The 15859-nt window shown below is 61.1% G+C and overlaps 1 protein-coding gene across 1 annotated transcript; it reads left to right on the top strand.

The window, feature by feature from the left end:
• The first annotated feature begins 669 nt into the window (after window positions 1-669).
• On the top strand, window positions 670-15859 carry SLC7A10 (solute carrier family 7 member 10). Its single transcript, XM_079907623.1, has 11 exons — window positions 670-937; window positions 9840-10044; window positions 12144-12295; window positions 12556-12681; window positions 12777-12930; window positions 13685-13808; window positions 13891-13994; window positions 14351-14447; window positions 14649-14798; window positions 15402-15578; window positions 15821-15859. Exons 1-11 carry the CDS (start codon window positions 787-789, stop codon window positions 15827-15829), a joined length of 1449 nt encoding a protein of 482 aa, XP_079763749.1. The 5' UTR covers window positions 670-786; the 3' UTR covers window positions 15830-15859.

Below are 15859 nucleotides of genomic sequence, written 5' to 3'. Positions count from 1 at the left end.
GGCACTGGGTCCCCTCTGGATGACGGTGAGGGGCTCCAGAGTCTTCACCCCAACCCTGTCTCCCCAGACTGTTGATGATGGGGGCTTAGGGTCTCGTGACTCCAGGGGATCCTGGACAAAGCCCCCACCCCTCCGAGAGCTAGACCTCACACACCCCAATCAGCGTCTGGAAGCCAAGGAGGCATCAGACAGGGTTTGCACTTGCTCTGTGACCTTCCTTACTGTCCCGGCGCCTCAGCTCTCACCTGTGGAGCGAGCCCAGTCTCCACCCCTCTCCCCGTACACACACTCTAGGGGTCCGCGCCAGGATTTAAGGAGTATGGCCGCTCTGGCGCACAGCAGGTCTCAATACACAGACGGCTATTATTTTTGCCAGCTTCCTCAGTCTCCTTGAGGGCAGGGAGAGTCCTGCCTTTGAGCCCTGCTCCCCCGCCCCCACCCCAGGCCTTCTTCCTAGGCCTTCTTGGGTCCAGGAAGTTCTTCCTAGGTCTGCCCCAAGTCCTCTCCTTCCTTCCAGGCCCGCGTTGGGAGGGTGGGGGCCACGGCGGGGAGTTCCCTTTAAGGAAGGTGGGGGAGGGGGCTGCTGACCGGTCCTCCTTCCGCCCCTCCCTGGGCCCCGCGGGCCGGGGCTCAGGGCCAGGGCCCCGGGCCAGCGCATGCGCCCGCCTGTGGGCGCTGTCCGGCCTGCGGGAGCGGCGCGCACCGACAGCCGGACGGACGGGCTGCCTGGCGGCTGGTCGGACAGACGGGGCAGCGCAGGGAGCTGGGACGCGGCGGGACAGCGACATGGCCGGCCACACGCAGCAGCCGAGCGGGCGCGGGAACCCGGGCCCTGCTCCCTCGCCCTCCCCTGGCCCGGGCCCCGGGCCCGGCGCCTCGGAGCGGGTGGCGCTCAAGAAGGAGATCGGGCTGGTGAGCGCCTGCACCATCATCATCGGTGAGCGGGCGCGGGGCGGGCGGGTGCCTGGGGCGGTAGGGCCTAAGGGAACAAGGAGCACCCCTCTCCGGGCGCGCCTACCGGTCTGAGACGGTGGAACATGGATGAGGGGATGCCCGCCCGGGGCACCTGCGGTGTCTCCCCTCACACAGCAGCCACAGGGCTTCTTGTTTCCACCTCCCCAAGTGCCCCGAATTTTTGCGCTTGAAGGAGGTGCAGGTCCCATCCACCGCTGGAATCCTCCTCCCACCTTTACTTCGCCATGGACTTCCGCAAGGCAGTTACCCTCAGTCTTCTCGTCTGTAGCATGGAGATGGCTGTGGTCCTGCCTTGAGTGCGGGGGTCTTGCAAGTGTGGGAACTCGGTAAGCTGACCCCCGCTAAGGCCCCAAGTTCTGAGTCTTGTGGCTTAAACTGAGTTCCTACTGTGTGCAGGGTCCAGGTGCCGTGCCGTGTGAATGATTTATTCTTCGCAAGCAGGAGGGACTGCGGGTAGCCTGGACAGGTAGAGCCAGCCCAGAGGGGAAATCGGTTCAGAGTATATAATTAGTGCAGAATTCTGCAGCAGGACCCTGGCAGAGGCGGAGGAGCAGCCAGTGACTGGGGGAGGCCCAGTTTGGGTGGGCAGACCCAGCCTGCGAAAGGCCAGCTGCTTCCTGGGCTGGGATCCCATCTGCATCCTCTCACTCTCTAGCCCAGCTTCTCCACCTGAGAATGAGTCTGTGCATCCTTCCCCCACTTGGGGATTTCTGGGTAGGCAGAGGGCTCAGGGCACAGTGAGACCAGTGGTGGGGTTTTCCTCCTTCTGTCCCAAGTCAAGAACGCTGATGCCTTAGGAACTGGCTAACCCAGACCTGTGCCTGTATCCACACCAGGTGCCTCAGAGACCTTCGTGGTGGGAGGAGTCTGTTCCGGCTCCTGTCTCCCAGGAGACACAGGCTGCAAGGATGAATGGCAAGGGTCTTGACCACTCTCACTTTCCCAACTGCCCAGTCTTCCCCTCCCCAGCCAGCGGGTGCTGCTTGTGCATTCACTGCCCACCCATCCTCAGACCCTTGGAGATGGAAAAAGCTGGGGGCTCAGGAGGGCAGACTGGTGTCTTCACCTCCTCCTCCTCTGCCCCCACACTGGGAGCTCCTGGGCCAAGGTTGGGGTCTAGATCTTGGCCACCCCCTGCACTCGCACTGAGAATTGCCCCAGCACACAGCCCCTGTGCAGGTACCTCTCTGTCTCACCCACTTGCACCTGGAAAGGTGTCTTCTAGGAGCTGGTCCCGATCTGGTCCAGAGACCTTCTTGGACAAGAGTGCCCCTGCTTGACCGCTGAGAGGAAGGGCTGGTTCCAGGGATTTGGCCAGGGTACTGGTTAGAGCTTTGCCCTGGCCCACACCCTCTCCAGGAGCTGTGCCTTCAGGAAGAGGAAGCCCCATACATCATGGGTGGGCCTTGGGGTCAAGAGGCTGACTGTGTCTGGAGCCAGCCGCAGTGCCCGGCAGGTGCAGGGAGAGACGTGGTCCTTGCTGGGCTGCCTCAGCTAAACCCAGCACCCTCGAGCTGTATTCCTACTCTTTCTCCTCCCCGCCTCCCATCCCCCTCAGGTCAAGCAGAGGCTGCTGGCTCCTCTCTCCTCAAAAGAGGGCCCTGGTGGTGATGGTGGGAGTGGATGAGGCTAATTCTGCCAGAATTTTTCTGTGCAGCACAGCTCTGCCCTTACAGCTCCCCCACTTTTCATACCATTTTTGCTGTTCCAGGTCCACTGCCCCCTTGGCTTCAGGCCTTGAAGACTGAGCTGGGGTTAGGAGTGACTTAGCCAAGAGTGGCGGACTCAGGAACAGAACCCAGATGACCTGACTCCAGCCCAGGACACTCAGGGGTGGTCCTACAAGCCTGCCTGGGGAGCTTTGAGGGGTTTCAGCAGGCAGGAGGCTGGACTGGGCAGGAGACAGACAAGGGGAGAATGGACCTGGTCCAGAAGGTGACAGATGACGGAGGAGGCAGGGGTGGGCTGAATCACTGCACTGCCCTCCCCAGCCTGATGCCCAGAAGGCCCCCACTTCCTCCCCTTTCACTGTTCCGGTAGCCCGGACTCCCACATCTTTCCCCACTTTCCTGCCCTGGGGAGCCTGGTCAAAGTAAAAATTGTCTGCCAAGTGTCATAGTTTAGGCTTAACAGTCTTGAAAACTTTATAGCTTCCTCCATAATCTTTCTTGTTTGATAGCAGCTTATTATCTCCAAAACTTCCAAATAGACCCTCCCAGCAGATCCGATAATTCTCTCCCTTTGTAACCCCTGCCCCAGGCTGAGGAGTAGGAATGGAGTGACTTAAAAGGGCTTTGGGCTAGAGCAAGACTCCACCTGAAATGTGTTTAGGACAGCACCTGCTGGCTACAGCAAGCACAACTGCAGGGGAACGGGCCAGCCTGGAGGAAAAAGAGCCTTCTGGGGCAGACACTGCGCAAGACATCACCACATCCAATGCCTATTCAGAAAAACGCACCTTACCACATTATGAAAACATGTTCTCCCTTTATCTCATTTGATTGCCTGCTTGCAAGATGGGAATTTTTATACCCATTTTACAGATGTACAAACTGAGGTTGGAAGTTAAATGACAATGCTGCAAGTGGTGGACTCGGAATTTGGAACCAGAATTGGACTCTTCTCCCAATCCAGTGCCTTTCTTCACACTGCTCTGGTGCAGGGCAAAATTGGGGCCAGATGCAGAGCCCATGATGGGGGAAGGTTGAGGATTGAGCTGGGAGCTCATCCAACCGGGATTTAGTGAGCTCGCCACTCTACTATGGGTAGATGAACAAACAGGTGGACAGAGAAATAGCCTCTGACTCCCCCACCCCCACCCAGGGCTGTATGTACAGGGTCTCTTGTCCTGACTCAGGGACCACAACCAGCTCCCTCCCCATCCACACCCAAGGAAGGGTCGTGCCCAGGTTCAGCAGAGCGGGAATCAGCCAGGTCTACTGACCAGACTGTCCTGTCCTTCGCTCTCTCCCTTTGACTCAAATATCCAGCCCATGTTTGTGGATCAGGCTCAAATATGTTCTAGAACTCAGGGACCTCCTTCACGAACCCTGTCTCCTTAGGAGCCAATCTCTACTCATCCAGCCATGGCCAGTTCCCTCCGTTGTCTCTGGGGCTGGAGGTGCTGGGCTGCTCAGAGGATAGCCCTCTCCAGAACCCCAACCCATCCTCCCCGGGACCCTGAGGGGACATAAAACCACACAGGAGGCTGTCTGTACCTCACCATAGCCCCAATTTACAGATGAGGAAACTGGGGACCTGAGGCTGCAACCAGCCCGGGGTCAGATGCCCTTGGTGTGCTCTAAGACACCGTCGGGGGCTGAAGCAGCTCTGGCTACAAGGATGGGGCCTGCTAGCTCTGCTCACGCTCATTCATCTATTCAACAGGTAGGTACTGGACAGTGCTGGGCACTGTTCTAGGTGCTGGAGACACAACAGGGAACAAGACAGACAAAATCCCTGTCCTCCTGGATCTGACATTCCAGCATGGGAGTCAAAGAGCAAACAGATGAGCAAGCTGAATGTTTAGCTGCCAGGGTAATGTAAGCGCTAAGGTGAGAAAATGAAGGAGGGAGGATTGTAGGTAGATGAGTCAGGAGTGAGATGGGGTGCAGTCTGTGTAGGCCTTGCAGCCGCAGTAAAGACTTTGCCTTCTTCTCTTTGTCAGGTGGGAGCCTGGGAGGGCTTTGGGCAGAAGAGAGATGGCATGAGATGGCATGGGGCGGGATGAGATGGGATGGGATGGCGTGGGGTGGCACGGCACGGCATGGCATGGCCTGGGGCTTACTGTGGAGAAGAGGCTGTGGGCAGAAGAGGCAGAAGCTGGAAGCCCAGTCGGGAGGGTGCTTGAGTCACCTGGGTAAGAGATGATGGTGGTTCAGAGCAGCGTGGCAGCAGTGGAGGTGCTGAGAGGAGGTTCAGTCCTAGGTGTGTTTGGAAGATTGAACCAAATATGTTGACCTGGACACAGGGTATAGCAGAGTGGAGTCTGGGTGACAGCAGGGTGGGGCCTGCGCAGCTGGGGGCATGGTTTGCCATTAATTGACCTGGGAAGACTGTGAGATGAGCAGGTCCGGGGGAGAGAGTTCCACTCTCCTGCTCACCCCTCTCCCAAAAGGAAAGTGGGTTAGGCCGGAGGCGCACGCTGACCAATTGGCAATTCCAGGCATGTCCTGGAAACGTCCCCACTCACCTCCCTGGAGTTCTGCCAACACCTCAGCGGCACTGCTGTCCCCCTGGAGGGGTGCCTGACATGCTCACCGTAAGGACGCTGTGCTGGGAGTCACAGGCTTCACCCAGAGCAATAGCAGGGCCCCCAAAGCAGGGCTCTGGCTGCTGACCCCAGGGTGGTGAGGTCCCAGAGTGTTCAGATCCAAGGGCCAGCTTGGGTGGCCTGGGGTGTTTCCAAGGTAGATGACAATGGTGAGACCCATAAGCACTTCCTGGGGCCTCTGATGGAGCAGGCAGTGTGGGAACAGACCCACATCACTGCCTCAGTTCCCCATCTTACAGATAAGAAGGTTCGGAGAGTGAAGTACCTTGTCCACAGCCTCCCATCGTGAGGGATCTGGGATTCAAACCCAGATGTAGGGGTTCTCAACTAATAATTGGCCCCGCCCATGGCCTCAGGGGCCTTGGGACTTACCAACAGGGATTTGGAGCTCTTCCCCAGAGCCCTCATGGGTCACATCCTAACAGGGAGGTGCTGGGACTCATTGCCCGGGGCAAACGGAGGAGGTCTGGCCTATGGCCAGCCCCTGATCAGACCCAGGAGCCCTGAGCTACTCTCTGCCAGGCCAGCAGGCCAGCGTGGCAGGAGGAGGCCCCGCCATGGCCCTGCTCGCTGAAGAGGCAGGCGATAGGCCAGGTACGTGTAAGGGGACCTAGGCCCTGGGGGTTCCCTGTCCTTCTAGGGGGCTTGGACTTCTCATCTCAGCAGGCCAGGGCACAGACCCCGCCCTCTGGGAATGCAGGGTCCGCCCAGGATGGCAAATAAAGTAGTCACTTCCTGGCCATACTCCAGGTACCATGGGAGCGGAGCAGGGGCCAGGTTATAGGAATCAAGATGGGAGATCAGGGAGGGCTTCCTGGGGGTGCCGTTGCTTCTGGGAAGCCATTGAGCTGCAGAGAGACCTGCCGCAATGCGGGACAGAGGGCTCCAAGCAGAAACTGTGTTTCCTCGGGCCCCGTGCAGATGTGCAGGATGCGTCCCTCCTGCCCAGCAGTGCCTCAGCCAAAGTCAGTGTTGCACCAGCCCTCTGCTGCCCCCTAGCTCAGTGGTCCTTACTGGCACAAGGGGAAACTGAGGCCCAGGGAGCAGCACGGGCCTGAGGTCACACAACAGACTCCTGAAAGTGTTCTAGGGATGAGGGGCGGTGCCAGCAGCCTGACAGGACGTCCCTGACCCCTCCCCCAGATCCAACTCTGCACGGTCCCCACACACACACCGAGGGCAGCTGGCCCCTTCCACCCACACGACCTCCGCAGTCCACCCCTGTGACCTCCGTGGTCGGCTCATGCCTCCCAGAAATAGGTCAGCACTCACCGCGGCAGCTGGGGGAACAATGGCTCTTTCTTCGTTCCTTCACGGAGCCGGGTAAGCCCCATCAGGCCACACATCTTAATGTGATAAAAACCACCCAGCTTGGCCTGAGGGAAGAGGGGCGGGAGGAGACTGGAGGGGGCCCCCCTAGTTGAGGGACTCACATCCTCGCCCACCTTCCTCGGAGCTCTGGCCCCGCCAAGGACCTGCAAGGACCACAGAGCAGCCGTCCCACTGGGTGGATGGGAACACGGAGGTCTCGGAACCCACATTTCTCCAGCCTGCCGTCAATCAGACACCTGACCGGGTGCTCAGCAGTATCTCCTGGCCCATCCCACAGTGTGTGGCTCCTGCCCCCCCTCCTCTTCCTCCAGAGCAGGATGCCCCAAGGGTTGGGCTTGTCCACTGCAGTTCACCCAGTCGGGCAGAGCTGATTCTGCTGGCCCTGAACGTGAGGGCTGAGAAGGGAGGCCTGGACCCACCACCAGGAGGCATGGGCGGGCTCGCCTGCAGCACTGCCTTGCAGCTCCGTGGTCCCTTCTCCACAGCTCCTGACATCGTTCAGTGCTGGAGACGCCCACCCCTGTCCTCAGCAACATCCCTCCTCCTCCCTACCCGCTGCCCCTCACCCAGGCCTGCCGCCCATCTGCTCCTCGCAGAGCCCAGGCCAGCCCACACGGTGCCAGAGCAGCCAGTGGACCTCGATGGGGTTTTCTGCCACCTTCCAGCACAGACCTGAGGCAGATGCTGGAGGCTGTCCAGGCCCAGAGGAAGAGGCCCCCAGAGAGCTCAGAGCCACCTGCTGGCACGTGTGTTCCTTTGAGCCACGTGGGGAGAAGTCCTGCACTGTAGCCTGCAGCCATGTGTCTAAAACAATAGCGATCCTCACCCCGGCCCAGCCGCAGAGTCTTCAGCCGCTGGGCACAGACGAGTGATGTGTCCCTTTCAAATCCCAGCCTCGGAGGACGAGGCGCCAGGCGTGGCTTCCCCGAGGGCTACCCTCGTGAGGCCCCGTCAGGCTGAGTTGCGTAGGGTGGTGGGCGTCCCCACGAGGTGGGTGGCTCAGGGCCCTGGATGCACCCAGCTCCTTCCAAGGCCACCCAGCCCCCACTGGCTTACAACCTCCCTGGCTTTTGGCAACTCCCACTCCACCAGGTCCTGAGAACAGAGGCTCTACTGCTGGATAGAGCGACCGCCAAGTCTCTTTAGAAGCCGAGCAGCCCACCCAGGCCCTGGGCCCCGTGGCGGATGAAGGAAGCGGCCCCTCTCTCCCTGGAAGCGAGCTGAAGACACAGCTTACCTCTGGGGCTGGGAGACAGGAATTCTTTCCTCCTTATCTGGATGTATTTAGGGCTCCTGGGACGTGACTAGAAAACCAAGTGGGGCGTCGTGGCCGTCCAGACTGGAAATCTGTGCCGGCCGGGTGGGGGTGGGGTAGGACTGTGGACAGGGAACGCATGCAGATGGGCTGCCCCAGCTGTGTCCTCGTCCAGACCCGCCTGTGGGCCTGGCAGGTGGAGCGGGCAGGGTCTGCCCTGACGGACATGCGCTCCCCGCCCCCGGGCCCCGGCAGGTGGGGCCCATCTCGTGGAGGGGCTGAGCCCCGGGTCCCAGCAGTGTTGCTTTTTTCTTCATGTGGCCTGTGGGTTCTGGGATTATTTCCTCTTGGGCAGGCCCTAGTCCAAATCACCAGTGATGTGGCCTGATTCATTTGCAGAGATGGTGAGACCCGGGTAATGCAGAACATTGCCCACTTTGCCCTAACTGCCAGGGACCTCAGGGCTAAGCGGGTGCTCAGCGTTTTACTCATCCTGGGAACCTGCTCTGCAGCCCACAGCGTGGCCCTCGGAGCGTTTCCCATTGTTCTGCGCCCAGACCCCATGAGTGCCCCACAGTGCCCATCCTTCCAAAACTCAGACTCAGCCCATGGGCAGGCCAGGCTTTCTGTGACCCATGACCTGGCAGATTCCCCTGGCACCCACGTCTTGGAAGCTAGCCACCCTCTCTGCTACTGCCCACAGTCCCCTTCTGGGGAGGTCGAGTGGAGACTGCTGCCCCCCACTCCACAGAGGAGGAGTTCAGTCCTTCAGTGGCATTGGTGCCACTTTGGGCGTCGGGCCGTTCACTCATCCTGTGGTTGGCTCAACAGATGTGTACTGAGCACCAACTGTGTGCTGGAGGCCCAAGGTGAGGTCGCAGACGGTACACACAGAATCACGCAAAGATGCAAAGGACATCTGGATACAGCTGTGAATGAGCTGAGGCTTCCCGTACAGTACCTTGCTGAATCCTCACAGCAGTCCCATTGTATAGACGGGACTCAAGAGGTTCCCTGTCTCCTGAGCCCCAGCCAGAGTTTCCCACTGTGGTCCTAGGATTAGAGCAGTGACCCCTGTTTGCAACCAGTGAGCTGTTCCCAAGGGAGAGGCGTCTGTGTCCAGACCCCAGGCTGAGCCAACTGAGTCCTGCCAGCCTGCCATCATCCACCCCATCCCTTCCGTGACGGCGGCTAAGCAACCCCCAGCCCTGAAGATGCACCAGCTCCTCTCCCTCACCCCACTGACCCTCACCCAGGACCTGAAACATTTAACAATGCCAGGAAACCAGGTCTCTTCCGAGTCTGTGTCCACAGCATGGGTCCTAGGTCAGGGAGGAGCCCAGCGGGCAAAGGGCTCTCTAATAGGGAAAGAGGAGATGGAAGGTAAAGAAATACAGTACGGAGCAGGGTCTGGGGCTGTGAAGTGGGAGGAGGAGGAGCCTTACCGGTGTGGTCAAGGAGGACTTCGTGGAGGAGGTGCCAGTCCCCAAGCCACTCCCTGAGTTTGGATTTCGGCCAATAGGAAGGTGGCAAGAGAGTATCATGGTCAAGGTCTTGCTTTAGGTGGCCAGCTCTGGCCAGGCTGGGAGGAAGCCAGGTGGCTGGAGGCTGACAAGCCTGGAGGCCTTGGCCAGGGGCGAGGGCCTGGGCCTGGGCCCTGTGGGGATGCGCTGGAGTGGCTGCCACTCTGCCACTGCTTGTGCTTGCCCCACCTCATGGCTGTTAGTTGGGGGCGGAGGAACTCAGAACAGGACCCATCTCTGGCAGTGGAGCCTGTCTGGACAAAGTGCCACTCGCCATGCCAGGGGCTGGGGAGGGGAGCTGAGGTGGCCAGAGTGGGACTTGCAGGGTTTGAGGGACCCAGGAGGGTGCCTCCAGGCCCACCCTCCTCCTTGAGGGAGCAGCCCGGGCTCCCCTCCTCACTGCAGCATCTGGAGCTGCACAGAGAGGCTGCCCTGCTGGGGGCGCCCAGACCTGATGCCTCCCCACCTCTTCCCCCCACAGGAAACATCATCGGCTCGGGCATCTTCATCTCCCCCAAGGGAGTCCTGGAGCACTGTGGCTCCGTGGGTCTGGCCCTCTTCGTCTGGGTCCTGGGTGGGGGCATCACTGCCTTGGGCTCACTGTGCTACGCGGAGCTGGGAGTCGCCATCCCCAGGTCTGGTGGGGACTACGCCTATGTCACCGAGATCTTCGGGGGCCTGGCTGGGTGAGTGTGGGGCACCAGCAGCTGTGGGGTGGTGACAGCCTCTCCAGGATGGACGGCCAGCTGGGCCCAGGACCCCAGTGTCCTCCTCTGCTTCTCACATTGCAGGGAGGTCATGGGAGTAGACGGAGGGAAGGGGAGGTGTTGGGCAGCCTTCTAAGGCCAGGGTGGGCGGGACCAATGCCCACCCTACTCCAGCTGGCCCCTTGACCTCTCTGTGCTTCCTTTTAAATAGAGCTCCTCTAAGCCCCACTCCCCACCCAGGTGCTTATGGGTGGGGAGGACCTCACTATGGAAACCTCTCTAGATCATGCCGACATCCAGTCAGGGACACCTTGACGTTAGTAAACTAAAGGCAGGGTGGGGGGTGCATGATAGTCCTATCAACGCCCTGCGAGACGTTCCCTTTAAATAGCTCCCGAGGTTCCTTTATTCACGTGAACGTTAGCTGAGCACCTACTGTGTGCTGAGGGCCAGGACGCAATGATAAAAAGATCCATCCCGGGCTTCAAGTTGCTTACAGTGCAGAAGGGAAATAATCCTTCAAATGTGATTAAGACCAGGAGGATCCTTGCTTTGAAGATGTGTGAGAGGCTGCAGCCCAGCAGCTAAGAGAACGGGGTGCCCACCCCCCAGAGAAGACTCCCAGGAAAAACCACACTTGTGCCCAGGCTTGGAGGAAGGGTGGGGTTTTGTTGGCCGACCAGGAGGGGTAGCACATACAGACGGTGGTGGCCTGGGCGAGCTTGGTCTGTCTGCCACGGCCACGGGTGAGGTCAGATCCATCGTAGACGCCAGGGCTTGTCGGGGACGGGGCAGCCTGTAGGTGGAGGGCCGTCAAAGCTATTGCAGCTATCCAGCTGAGCCATGCTGAGGGCCAGAACAAAGGTACAGGAAGATTCCAGGACCGTTTAGGAGTCTAAATCGGGAGGACGTGGTGGCCAGTGTGGCATGAAGGAGAGGCTTGGAGAGACTCCATAGATGGTGGTTCCCGGGACGGGGAGAGGGAGATTTTAGGTTGGGGTCTCACGCATAGGTGGGGTCGGTGGCATGTCCGGGGAGACGCTGAGTCAGGCCTCGGGTGGGGGATCTGGAGCGCAGACGAAAGGTCTAGGCTGAAGTATTTAAAGTTTGGTTCTGAGGGATGTGGTCAGGGGCCTTTAACAGGGCAGTGGAGGATGGGGCCCCGCTGTTCTCCTCTGGGGAGAGGGTCCTCAAAGGGGCCTGGACCCGAGAAAGCAGAAGAATTTTGCTGCGTGGCAGAAAACTCAAGAAGATGGAAGGGAGAGGAGGACCCGAGACCCACCCCAAGGGCACCCAGCATCGAGGGTGGGCAGCGGGGAGCACCCAGTATGGGAGGAGGGTCATGGAGCTAGGATGTCCCAGAAGCCAAAGGGGGAGAGGTGGTGCAAAGCAAGAGGTAAGGAAGCAGGGCTACAGAGCAAAGGTGAGGACCAAGAGGAAGCCACTGAGCTTGGTGTCCCCGGATGAGGCAATCCCTACCCTCAGGGTGGTACGGACAGGGGACTAGGACCACCCCCACGGACAGGCACTCCCCTGGGTGCAGACGGAGCCCCCAGGAACAGGTCGGGCCTCACTCCCACGTGGGCACCCTGCAGAGGTGAGATTCTGGCGGATGGGATATAAATCCCTGTCACCCCAGCCAGGGGTCTTTGCAAGGTCCGGTCCCTCGGGGATCACAGCTCAGAGTCAGCCACCTGCAGCCACAGGGCTCTGCTGAGAACTACAGCTGGAGCTGTGACTGGAGGTCGCGGGACAGCCCACCGCAGCTCAGGAGCAGCCTGTGACCGGGGACTAGGCGGCCATTAGAAACGTGCTTGGTTCCCGAGTCTCTCTCCACACCTGCCCAAGGGCAGCCCGTAGCTGTTTGCGCTGAACGCTGTCTCTGTTGAAACAGTTCATAAATAGAGCAGAGACCTCAACAAGGTTGGCCCTGCCTCCCTGGACCAAAGCTGGTATCTGGCCCCCACGGCAGCTCCGGGTGCCGGGGCGCAGGGTGCAGCCCCACTCCACATATCTAGGCCCCCTGGGCTGGGAGGGTGCCGGGAGGCCCCAGCCACTCGGGCCCTCACTCCTTCCAGCTTCCTGCTGCTCTGGAGCGCCGTCCTCATCATGTACCCCACCAGCCTAGCCGTCATCTCCATGACCTTCTCCAACTACGTGCTGCAGCCCGTGTTCCCCAACTGCATCCCCCCGGCCGCCGCTTCCCGTGCGCTCTCCATGGCCTGCCTTAGTGAGTGTCCACCGTGGGGCCGGGCTGGGCGTCTGTCCCCAGGGCCCACCCTGCTCCCTGCCCCCGTGGGGGGACTTTCAGGGGAGGTCCCTCCAGCTGTCAGTCCCCGTGAAGTCGGCCTCAGGGGTTGGGCTTCTGGCACTCCAGCAGCTGCAGGGGACACCGCCCTCCTGCAGCCTGGGCTGGCCTTGGCTGTGGCCCACCTCGAGGGGCTTGGCCTCGGGTGCCCGCCCACCCAGCCACCCGCCCCTCCTCCTCAGTGCTCCTGACGTGGGTGAACAGCTCGAGCGTGCGCTGGGCCACGCGCATCCAGGACGTGTTCACCGGCGGGAAGCTGCTGGCCCTGTCACTCATCATTGGCGTGGGCTTTGTCCAGATCTTCCAAGGTAGGGCCGGGCTGTGGGGGGGGGGGGGGGGGGGGGGGGGGGGCTGGGCACAGGGCCAGGGAGACGACGCTGACCCTTGACCTCCGGACCCCCAGGACACTTCGAGGAGCTGAGGCCCAGCAATGCCTTCGACTTCTGGATGACGCCGTCCGTGGGTCACCTGGCCCTGGCCTTCCTCCAGGGCTCCTTTGCCTTCAGCGGCTGGAACTTCCTCAACTATGTCACCGAGGAGCTGGTGGACCCTCGAAAGTGAGCGGGGCTCCGGCCAGGCCCTGGGAAGGGGTGTGGCGTGGGGTGGGAGAGGCGGCCTCCCCACACGGAGCCGCTGTCACCTCTGGCCGGCCTGGTCATCTGCCTGACCGCACTGCTACCCACCGGGAACGGATCTGGAAAGGCAGCCGGGACGCTTGTGTTCCAGCCTGACCCTGTTCTGTATGGCTGTGGATGAGTCACGGCCCCTTGCTGGGCCTCAGAAACACTGAGTATCATTGTCTTGCTGTAAACGGATCCAGCTATTCGCATTTGGCCAACAATTACACATGTGCGCACAACATGGTCCCTAAAAACGAAGCCAATGGCTCCCTCTGACGCTCAGCTGGGACCTTGACCGTGAACAGTTACAGCTGGAGCTGGGGCTCATGGGAGTCCCGGGGGACCCTGGTCTGTGGACTGAGCTCTAAGGGCGCTTTGAGGATTTTCAAGTCTGATTTTGGCTGTATGCAATGTCCCAGACATTAGATCCGCCCCCCTCCCCAGGATATGAGTGGCCCCTTCTCCATCTGCCCTTCCTCCCACCAGCCTGCGCCAAGGCTGGGCTGGGGACTAGGGGGGAGACGGACAGCAGTGCTGCCCCCTTCGCTGCCCCAAGGCCCCCAGCAGACCCAGGCGGTGGAGGCTCAAAGCTGCTCCCGTTGCTGGGTCCCCTGCCACGCCCCACCACCCTGAGGCCCCGTCCCCCAGCCCCGCAAGGGCTGATGCTGACACACTGCACCACTGTCCCCAGGAACCTACCTCGCGCCATCTTCATCTCCATCCCCCTGGTGACCTTCGTGTACACCTTCACCAATGTCGCCTACTTCACTGCCATGTCCCCCCAGGAGCTGCTGGCCTCTAACGCAGTGGCCGTGGTGAGTGGGGCCCCGCTTGGTCCTGGCTCCTGCCCGGCCTCCACCCCGCCTCACGCGCCCCCTCTCTTCTGTGCCCACCCAGACCTTCGGGGAGAAGCTGCTGGGCTACTTTTCTTGGGTCATGCCCGTCTCCGTAGCACTTTCCACTTTCGGAGGGATCAATGGCTACCTGTTCACCTCCTCCAGGTGACTGGACTGGGAAGAGGGTGGTCAAGGTGAGGCAAGGCAGCTGCCCTGGTGCACACGAGCCGTGCTGGGGGCCGGAGGAAGTGAAGTCCTGCCCGGTGGGGCCCACCTAAAGCTGGGACCATGAGCTCCCCGGAAGCAGATGTCTGATCCCAATTGCAAGGAACAGAAAGCAAGAGGGAGGTGGGCTAGATGAGGGGAAGAACTGCCCAGTGGGGCTGCTGGGGCCCAGAGCAGGGAGTCAGAGGTGACGGCTCAAGAGGGCCATCAGGTCTAGACTGAGGTCGGGATCTGGCCAGCAGCGAGGCCCCAGACTGGGCTCATGGCTCCCACCCACCTCTGTCCCCACCCCCCAGACTGTGCTTCTCTGGAGCCCGAGAGGGACACCTGCCCAGCCTGCTGGCCATGATCCACGTCAGACACTGCACCCCTATCCCTGCCCTCCTCGTCTGCGTAAGTTGGGGGACCCAGGCTCGCAAGGCGGGGAGCCAGGGCCACGCAGCAGCATGGGTAATGGCAGGGATGAGGCCTGGCCCTGGTGGGGGCGGGAGGGCCGGGCTCGCTGACCTCCTGGCCCCAGTCGGCAGGCCCGGGTCCCCTGCTGGGCTGACAGGAGGCAGGGGGGAGTCAGCCCTCAGCCCAGTCCTCTTCCAGGGCGGGGCCACGGCAGTCATCTTGCTTGTGGGAGACACGTACACGCTCATCAACTATGTGTCCTTCATCAACTACCTCTGCTATGGCGTCACCATCCTGGGCCTGCTGGTGCTACGCTGGAGGTGGCCGGCGCTCCACAGGCCCATCAAGGTGAGGCCCGGAGGGGACCAGCCAGCCACGTGCCAGAAGCAGTCAGGGCCACCCCTTTACCCGTGTGGGCACCCGGGGCGGCGACGGCAGCGATGGTGAGGCCAGCCTTTGCTGTGTGCTGGGCCCTGCCCAGGGCCCTGTGTGCACTAGCATATCCAGTCCTTAAGGCAGCCCCGTGGGGTGGGTGCTGTGAATACTCCCACTTCACGGACAGGAAAATAAGGCTCAGACATTACGGTCACACAGGATTCCCACGAGTCCACAGAAAACAGAAGACCCAAAACCGAGCTAAAAGGAAAGTCCTCCCGTTTGCATATAAATCCTTGAGCTGGAGAAGTGCTCAGTGCCTGGAATGTGAAACACCCCAAAATCATTCGCCTTCAGCCGAGTGCGCGTGGCAAGCGCACGTACAGTCGCTGTGTGGAGCTCAGAGCCGCTGAAATTGACAGGCCCTCGACAATGTGGCCAGTTGGGCTGCTGGCAGAAGGGGGCCCCTTGGGCCTCAGCTCCCAGGAGAGGGGGGAAAGGGCCTCAGACCCCCGGGGCGGTGGGGCAGGAGAGCCGGGGTCCCGCGCCATTGGCACTGCCGCTCGCTGCCCCCAGGTGAACCTCCTCGTCCCCGTCGCATACTTGGTCTTCTGGGCGTTCCTGCTCGTCTTCAGCTTCATCTCGGAGCCCATGGTGTGCGGGGTGGGCGTCATCATCATCCTCACGGGGGTGCCCATCTTCTTCTGGGAGTGTTCTGGAGAAGCAAACCAAAGTGTGTGCACCGACTCACAGGTGAGCCAGGCAGCTCCCCGACGGGGCGGGGCCTGGAGATGGAACCCTCTAGGGGCTCACCCTAGAGCGGGGTCTCCCAGCAGCTGCGGTGGCCACAAGAGGCCCAACCGCCACCAAGTGTCTCCCCGTGGCTTGGCCCAAGTGTCCAGGTCCCATGCGCAGAGGGAGCAGCTCCCTGAGACCCCTGTCCCACAGGGTCAGACCCCAGGGTCCATCTGTCGGCCTGTCTGTCCTGTCCTCAGAGTCAATGACACGCTGGGGCCAGGAGCTGTGTTTCGTGG

Source organism: Stenella coeruleoalba (genome assembly GCF_951394435.1).
Source record: "Stenella coeruleoalba genome assembly, chromosome: 20".
Taxonomy (NCBI): Eukaryota; Metazoa; Chordata; class Mammalia; order Artiodactyla; family Delphinidae; genus Stenella; species Stenella coeruleoalba.
Note: the sequence above shows the minus strand (reverse complement) of the source record. Positions and strands in the feature narration are given on the sequence as shown.

Coding starts and splice junctions, on each gene's coding strand:
- SLC7A10 (XM_079907623.1), top strand. CDS start 787: ATGGCCGGCCACACGCAGCAGCCGAGCGGGCGCGGGAACCCGGGCCCT. Junction 10,045..12,143: donor ATCTTCGGGGGCCTGGCTGG/GTGAGTGTGGGG, acceptor CACTCCTTCCAG/CTTCCTGCTGCTCTGGAGCG. Junction 14,799..15,401: donor CGCTCCACAGGCCCATCAAG/GTGAGGCCCGGA, acceptor CGCTGCCCCCAG/GTGAACCTCCTCGTCCCCGT.